This window comes from Lissotriton vulgaris, chromosome 2_1, assembly GCF_964263255.1.
Source record: "Lissotriton vulgaris chromosome 2_1, aLisVul1.2, whole genome shotgun sequence".
Taxonomy (NCBI): domain Eukaryota; kingdom Metazoa; phylum Chordata; class Amphibia; order Caudata; family Salamandridae; genus Lissotriton; species Lissotriton vulgaris.
The window spans coordinates 309,937,053-309,945,633 of NC_141687.1; the positions used below are offsets into that span (position 1 = coordinate 309,937,053).

The 8,581-nt window shown below is 41.5% G+C and overlaps 1 protein-coding gene across 1 annotated transcript in view; it reads left to right on the forward strand.

Moving 5' to 3' along the window:
• The window catches only part of LOC147730243 (multidrug and toxin extrusion protein 1-like), a 574,971-nt gene extending 571,078 nt beyond the window's left edge, over positions 1-3,893 (forward strand). The window contains exon 18 of the mRNA XM_086955004.1: positions 2,198-3,893. Within this exon, the coding sequence (XP_086811130.1) occupies positions 2,198-2,397 (200 nt within the window). The 3' untranslated portion in view covers positions 2,398-3,893. The remainder of the gene's footprint in view (positions 1-2,197) is intronic.
• Positions 3,894-8,581: the final 4,688 nt, after the last annotated feature.

Sequence of the window (8,581 nt, forward strand, 5' to 3'; positions counted from 1 at the left end):
CATTGCACAACATCTCCTATGCTTCACCTAGACATGAAGCGGTGGTAATCAGTGGGCAGTGAGCTGTGACCGACAAGCACAGTGAAGGTAGCATATTTACCTACACTTTTTGACAAAAAAAGATTGTTTTTAGGTTTGACAACCACTAATTAAAAATTAGCACCAGAAATTACAGCAAACCGTCGTTGGCCAGATGATGATATCAGAGGAAATAAAACCACAGGGAACTCAGATCAGACGACATTCTATGTAGCTATTGACCCAGATGATATAATGAAAAGTAATTGATCCGAGCAGGGTTTTGATCGTTTTGGCCAAATGAGATAATGTAAAGATTTAGGGCGTGATGCAAGAGTTTGGCAGGCAGAGTCATCCCCCACAAACGTGGACGAAGACCCTGTTTGCCAAGCTGATCGTCTTTTCGCTCTATATTCATTCGATTGAACTGTCATGTTTCCAGTGGCAATGCCTGTGCTGGCCCAGCTGTTGGAAACCCTAAATCGACAGAGCAGCGGAGTTAGGGGCATCTGTGTAGGCGCATCAGTTTATTTTAGAGTGGACGGTGTGATGTATTTTTTTTCTATTTGGGACTGCCAGTACAACCCTTTTGGCGGAAAAGTAGAGGATGTCCTGTCCGCCTTACATATGGTGCATACACATCAAACACTCTGAAAATGGTGGAAGTAGTACTCTGGACGCAGCGGCTTGTTCAAATCTTCCTTTAGTCCACCAGCAAGTGCGGCACAGCCCTGTTGGCTCCTCACACTCCAACAGCCAGTCTCCAAGTCCCTACCATTCTAACCTGTTACCATGGCAGCACCAGACATCAAGCAAAACACTTGAGCTGCTGTGGTCCCACCAGCAGTGACCAAGTTACAGCACCTCTCCTCGATTATTTGTTGTTGTGTGAAATAATTGCACACGAATAGATCCTCTAAGCTAAAAGTGAAAGCACAAATCAATCCCTCACACAACAGCCTTTGAAGTTCCTTCAAACCACATACCTTACGGGCAGGGGTGGTTTAGTATTGGGGCACTGGGCAGTGCCCTTGCTGGCAGTGGGTGGTGCCAGTAGTAGTGGGTAGTGGCGCTGCAATAAAAAAAAATGTTTAGCTCCAGCAAGCAATTTTTTATGCATAAGTTAAGGACAGATTATTGAAGCCTTTGGCACTGCCATGGTTTGTGCGTTTTGAACTGAGCCCTCTCCGGTTTCAGTATGAAGGCAATTCTGCGATTGCAAAGCAGCAGTGTCATGTATGACACAAAAGTAACCCTCGCAAGATAAGGAATCGCAAATTTTGCGATTTCCTATTTTGCGATTGCATTTAAGGAATCACAAATTGCGAGTCCTTAAATGGAATGTCAGAAGCACAGAAAAAGTACAATTTGGACTTAAGGAATCTCAAATTACCACCAACTTCAAGTTGGCGGTAATTTGCGATTTCCTTGTAAAATGCATGTAATTGCATTTTTCAAGGTGCCATGTGACTCACATACATGCCCTTAGGGCATGTATGTGCGCCACATCTGCACCCATGCTCATTTCAGGGGTGTAACAGGGTGTCTTTTTGACACCCTGGCACCCTTGAAATTGCATTTGCAATTTGTGATTCTCTAATTAGGAATCGCTAATTGAGAAGGTGTTTCCATTTATTCCTATAGGCGAATAAATGGGGAGGTATTCCTTAATTGCGATTCACAATTTGCGATTCACAATTAAGGAATATGTAGGATTAGCAAAATTATTTGCAAACCCTACATACATAGGGTTTTGCGATTCTCAATTAGCGATTCGCAAAAAATCTCTTTTTGAGAATCGCAAATGGTACTTTTCATACAAAAGGCCCCAAACCTTCACAATTTTTTTGCGTCATCAACCGTTACTCAGTAGAGGTAGATATTATCGCGTAACTTACTCTTTGGCGAGGAGGGAAGCTGCAGGCTTGTATTGTGAACTTTTCAAAAGGCTTACTTTAGCTAGTCACCAGCACTGACCCAGCACCCGCACATCTGCACATCTACCCACGAGCAGCCTCTCAATTACAGGCTTAGAGTGCATATCAACCTAGGCACTTGCCTTTGAAGAGTGCAGGTTTTAAAGAAGCTAAACACTGATCAATACAAGTTATTTGATTGGGAATTGCAGTGTGTGTTAATGTAAGAATTAACAGTACGTCACTTTGTTCATGTTTTGCAGTGGAACCAGAGTTGCAGAATGGTATAGCCATGGCTGACATCCACCAAGCCAAGACACAAGCAGACCAGCCAGGGCCCCTAGGTGATCATCCAGCTGGGTCGCGGCCCACACCAGAGCTGTTCTTCCGTCGTGGACTTGCCCTTGTTGCAGCTGTTGTTTCTTTATTAATCGGAATCTTGATTAAGCTTTGGCTTGCCTGAGACGTGACCTCGGCTTGTCTGGGACGTGACTAATTGCACCTCAGAGGGACACAAATCAAATGTAATGTCGAAGAAGAAGCAGCGTGTGAGTGGACCCACCAGGCACAGGGCTGTGAGTTGTGACTCCTGTCAGTGATAGCAGCCCTTCTATTTTCATTACTTCTTGGAAGAAAAAATGACAACTAGACTTTTCCAAAGATCTTCCATGATCGATGTCAGCATGACTATGAAAGATGAGTTGTGAATTATGGAAATAGTAATGCGAGACTGGAGACCCTTCGGAAACGGAGCTGATCTCAGGAAGATATAGACTTTAAAAAAGATCTGGATTTATTTACATGTGTGATTTTCTGTGCTTTTTTCAAGCTATACATTCAAACACATACATGTGCATTTTAACAGTGCTTCACTTCAGGGATGTTGTAGGTTAGGATAATTATAGTATTAACAGTATTACACAAATATTTCCCTTTTGGGTCAACTGAATACCGCACCAATCTCATCAATATTATTCAATCATGCAGCCACTTATCTCACTTTCGTACTACATGCATTCATAATCCCAAGCTTGAGTAAGTAAAGTACCACAAAATTATACACAATAGCAACAAATTTTAATAAACACATCTCATCACATTACATCATAAATGCTCCATCGGCATTAAAGCCTAAGTTATCTTTTGTTTAAATATGAGTGCATATTTCATACATAAGAATAAAATTGACTGAATATGTTAATAAAAAGCAACAGAGAGAGCACAACAGACAATACACTCTGTCTTCATTACATGCTAATTTATGGAAATGAGCAACAAGGACACATGGTTATAAAAGTCAACATCTACTCTATCCATATGTGGCACAGATTCAGCAATATATATGACATCAACGCGTTTCGGTGGTATAATGCTGGTTTTGACCACCTTCTTCAAGACAAAAAAATATCTTTCACATATGCAAAACCATGATTAAAACCTGTATATAATTCACATAAATATTACTTTTATTATCAACATCTATGATATTCACATCTTCATTTGTTATAATTGTCTGACAGTACATAATGATCATTTTTAAAACCAAAGAGATCAGGTACTTATCAATGGGAACAGAATATTACAGTTTTGTATAACATCAGAATTTTAAATATGGCATCACCACAAAGGGACTTGCCAATTTATAGCACTAGCCCACTCAGTAGGCCGGGGGTTCACCAAAATGCAAACTTGGGTAACTCTTCAATTGTTCTTACCACCCACTCAGGCACATTGTCTTTCATACTGATGCTTAATACTTTCTCACTCTTTTCCACTCATATCTTTCAATCACAGACTGCAAGCTTAACAACATTTACATATCTCTAACTGGACTCATCACATCAAAGCAAACGCTTTTCAAGTAGAAATGATTAGACTGCTTTCAAAATCCAATCCAAAGATTAATTGTCCAAAGGTCACAATTGTTTTGCATGGACTCTTTCGTCATCCACTTAGCCAATCTCTATAAAAATAAAATAAAAGCGTGATTTTAACCCATCCTTCTTAACCTCTTGTCATAAAGGTAGGGTAAATTACGCTTTTGATTACCATGTACGAAACCTTTGCCTTCCTACCTTTTGTTTTTTGAATGGATACTTCTGCACTGTCAAGGTCAGATCCCCAATATTATAGCTGGCCACCAATGTTTATGGGTCAGTTATTGCACAGCAGGGGGCTAGCACTTCATTGATCGAACCTCCTACTGCCTAGAAGTAGATATCGATATAACCTTCCGTCGTTATTCCTATGGCATAATCTTTTTATCATACAGAAGTGACACAACTTTGCCTTCTTCTATCCCTCTGTATCGAGCACCCCTCCCTGGCGGACCCTTTCACATGCAACGCGTCTCGGTCCTCTCTAAGCCCTTTTGCAGCCTAGTGCCAGTGCAGGCATGGTGCAAGGGTGCCTGTGCTGTCGTTAGGATTGTTTCTGTGCAGGAAGGGGTCCCTTCCTACACCAAAGCAATCCTATTAGGCGTTTTTCTCTTTCTATGTGTGCTGCATTATGCAGAACACATGGAACGAGGAGTAAACGAGGAGAAATAAAGGAATTCCTCTTGTTACGCCTCACCTCAAGAAGCGTAAGGTGTTGGTGCTTCTCCAGGTTTACATGCTCTTCTTGTACATCACGGAAGCATAAAAATCCATGGGATTGCGTGGGAACACCTACTGCAAAGCCCATTAAACACCTCCGAGCAGAGAGTATGCCGACACACTGATTTGCGCTCCCTTGCCTTACTCCACATCTATGAGGCCATTCAAAGCCATGCAGTGGTTTTGTGTGGCCTCACAGATATGATTTCAAAGTTTGTGTCATTAAAAGTGACGCTCTGGTGGCGACAGCAGCTCATAAATATGCCCCGTAATGTGCAGGTTACAAACATCCATTGTTTAGCAGAAGGAACAATCTGTATAGGCGATGTGCAGGCAGTGGAAGGCATTTTGTAACATTAGATGGAGAACACGAGTACTTCCGAAACTTTTTAGAACCACAACCCAACTTTTGCAAACCACCCACCTTAACAGACATGAGGCGATGAGGATTTTTAAGTGTAACTAAGCATAATGCAGTAGCGCATTTCTCATTTACAGACAGCACATTTTCCGTTTAAATAGGCACTAAATTTCCACAAACATTTTACTAATAATGTTATATAGCTCTCAAATGAAAATGTGCAAAAATCAGGTTTCTGTCAATATTTATAATTTTTTAATCCCAAAATAAAGTGTCCTGTTTTATTTTGATCCTATTAAAATCTCTGTTTTCTGCTCACTTCAGAATTACAAAAAATGTGCTTCATTTTTGCTTTCCTAACTGCTGAATACATACACTTCAGGGCATCTTTACCAGTTGTGCGGTGCAGGGCAGCACAGCAAGTCACCGTGATGCACTGCCCTGTGTCACAGGAAAAGAGCAGTACAGTTTATCCAATACAGCACATTCCTGCTGCTCTGGCAAGGTTTTGGCAGCCTAGCACCAACTCAGGCACATTTGCATCATGGCGCAAGGGTGTCTGTGTTGTAGGTGGGGTTGTTTTACTGAGAGGCATTTTCCTCTTCCTATGTGTGCTGCAGAATGCCTGTCTTGGGGAGCATTATCTTTGTGGCTCATTCCCAGGTTTTCAAGTTCTTGTAAATCTGGGAATGTACCAAAACATGGGAGCTGCTTGGGAACACCCACTGCAGCGCCCATGGAATACCTCTCTTGCACACAGTTAGATAAGGCAGGGATTTGTACTGCTTTGCCTTACTCCAGATGTTTTAAGTCATTCAGAGCCATGCAAAGTAGCTTTGTGTAGCTACTTAAATCTGACGCAGAGGTTTGAGTCATGCATGACACAAAGCACTCATAAATATGCCCCTTCATTTCCAGGTATTTACATTTTGTTGTGTGATGCTAAATAATGACATGCTAGAGCCTTTCATTTCACACTGCTTGTACTCAGCATGATTGTCACATAATTAATAAATGAAAAGAAAGAAAAATAAACACCAATCCATATGTTAATAGATTATGTTAAAATGTGTCAGAAGTCATAGCCTGACAATTGACCACTGTCTTTGAAGCACCTGCAAATGTGCCAAGATAAACACAAAATTCAAAGGCATCTTTAGCTATTGTTCAGACTTTCTAACCCACCGATAACTGGTTTACAACCCCAGTGGTGGCTGCTACGTTTTAAAAGTGGTGACACACATACAAATTACATTAAACATTAAAATAAATGTACCTTGCTTGATGATCTTCTACAGCACACGTATACCCGAAGTTCCTCCTGCCTTGGGCAACTTGCCGGACAATAGCCTCCGAGGCAATTCAAGTTCTGCTCTGTTGCTGCTTACAATGCTAATCAGCATAACAGCAGCGCTAGGATTGGCTGGAGGAGGCAAACACAGTGCTCCATCAGACATCTATCGCGCTGTGCCTCTGTTTCTCAGCTGGCATTTAGCTGTTGTTTGCAGAAGCCTGAACTGAGCATGTCAGGTGGCCACAGTGAAAACACGAGCTAGTCTGACATGCGCAGTTCAGTTCACACAGCCTCAGGACCTTTCTCTGAATTGCTGTGATGTAGTGGGGAGGTCAGGGGATCAACGCATCCACGTCCCTGTGGACAAGCGGTTCTTGTACAACCCACCAATGGGTCGTGACCTACAGTTTGGGAAATTATGTTGAATGTATACTGAGCTTGTTCGGACCACATAACTAAACCTCCAAAGACGTTAACGGAGGGTATAGTAGCAGTCTCTTCAAAGGTGAACATACTGCTCAGCAAATAAGAAACTTCAGATATAACCTACACATCTCCTTCAGCACACACAACTCGTGTAACAGAATAGACATAAGACATGATAAGTACAAAAAATATGGAGACCTCAAAAGGAACGAAGTAGATCACCTACCTGACTGTAGGCATCATTACAAATATTGTAAACATAGACGTTCTGTCAATGCTCTCCACACGGAAACACGTTAGTATGTCTTATGTCTCCAGTCACACATTGGTTTTTCCATAGTTCCAAGTTTACTGAAATCTTCCTGCTAATATTAAATTTTAGATTTACATGTCGAATTTTACTTTTTTAAGATAACACCACACAGACTCATCTTAGTAGAAGATTGCTATTAAGGGGAATACTTTCAAAATACCTTCATTTGAGCCTTTGAAGCAGCATCAGGAGAGAATCTAGCCTTAGATTAAAATCAAAGGTTAAGATCTCCCTTCACACCATTTTAGAAATACAAATACATTCTGAGTGAAAATGACTGACACTGAAACTGATAAATTCTGGCAAAAAATGCACAACCAAAGCAAGGTTTGAAGCAGAAATCATAACGCTCACAAACAGAATTTGTAGCGGAACGTCCACTGAAGAACGTATGCTCTGAAAAAACCTCTAACACAACATAGTAGTGGCACTGCTGTAGTAGCCTTGCTTCATGTATGTTACCTGTATATTCACAGATCATCACAAACTGTTGATCTCCAGTACGACTCGTCCATCTCCTCAAGGGCAAAGTGTCTCTCTCAACATTCCATGGAACATATCAAGAAGATAAGTGCATAATAGAAGACAACATAAAGTCTCTCCACTGCCATTGTTTCCCACAGTTTGTTATACCACGTCCTCAGTGTAGGTTTCTGTTACATTCTCCACTACTGTGCACATGCTTTCTCTTTCTCACCTTTTCCTTTACCTCTATGACATCATCCTGCCCCATGCTTCCCTTGGCATGCGACCTGTTTACCTTCATCAGGGATTCTGCATTAGGTTCTCTACTGTTGCTCAGTTGCCTCTGGAGCTTGGCTTGAATGGACCTATTTTGCAGTGCTGAAATAAATCTGCTTTTAATTCATTATTGGAGACTGGACAATTTTAATACTGGCGACGAGCTGAAGAATCACTCCTGATACTACTACTATTATAAGGAGAGAACACAAACCTTTGAGCCAGGTAAACTACAAAAGTAATGCACCAATCACTACACCCAATCCACCATTTGAAAGGGGAGATGTGGCAGAAGGACATAGGCTATAGATATGTACACCATAAATATTAAAAAGCAAAAGCGCCAAAAGTGGTAAAGTAGTCCCTTGGGGGCGTGGTCGTGGCCGTGGGCGTCTCATACAACAAATGTGGGCGTTTACAGGGCCGTGCCAAGTGCAAATAACAAACATAGGCCAAGCGACTTCATAACACACTTACATATGCACACATAGAGCGGAAATGCGCTTTCACTGAATTTAGAACGCACAATATGCAGACATAGAGCGGAAATGCGCTTTCAATGAATTTCTAACAAACATTTGCAAATCCCAACACATACAGCGGAAATGCGCTTTCAATAAATTTAAATTCACACATACAGCGTGGTAAAACCAATAAACAAAAACAGCAGAGGTGCGCGCTATGAGAAATATACACACATTTGTTGCAGTTACCCAGACAACATTGACGCCTTCGCATTAATAACCGGGCGGGCCTTCCATCGACGAGGATTGTCAAATGAAGCCACACAGGGGATAGGATGAATCACATACTACACCAATCACAGCGCACCGTAGAAAACACACACACAACTTCAGCTTACCAAAATAAAAAGTCTTTAACCATTGGCCATTGACCAACGACGTCACAGGGGGG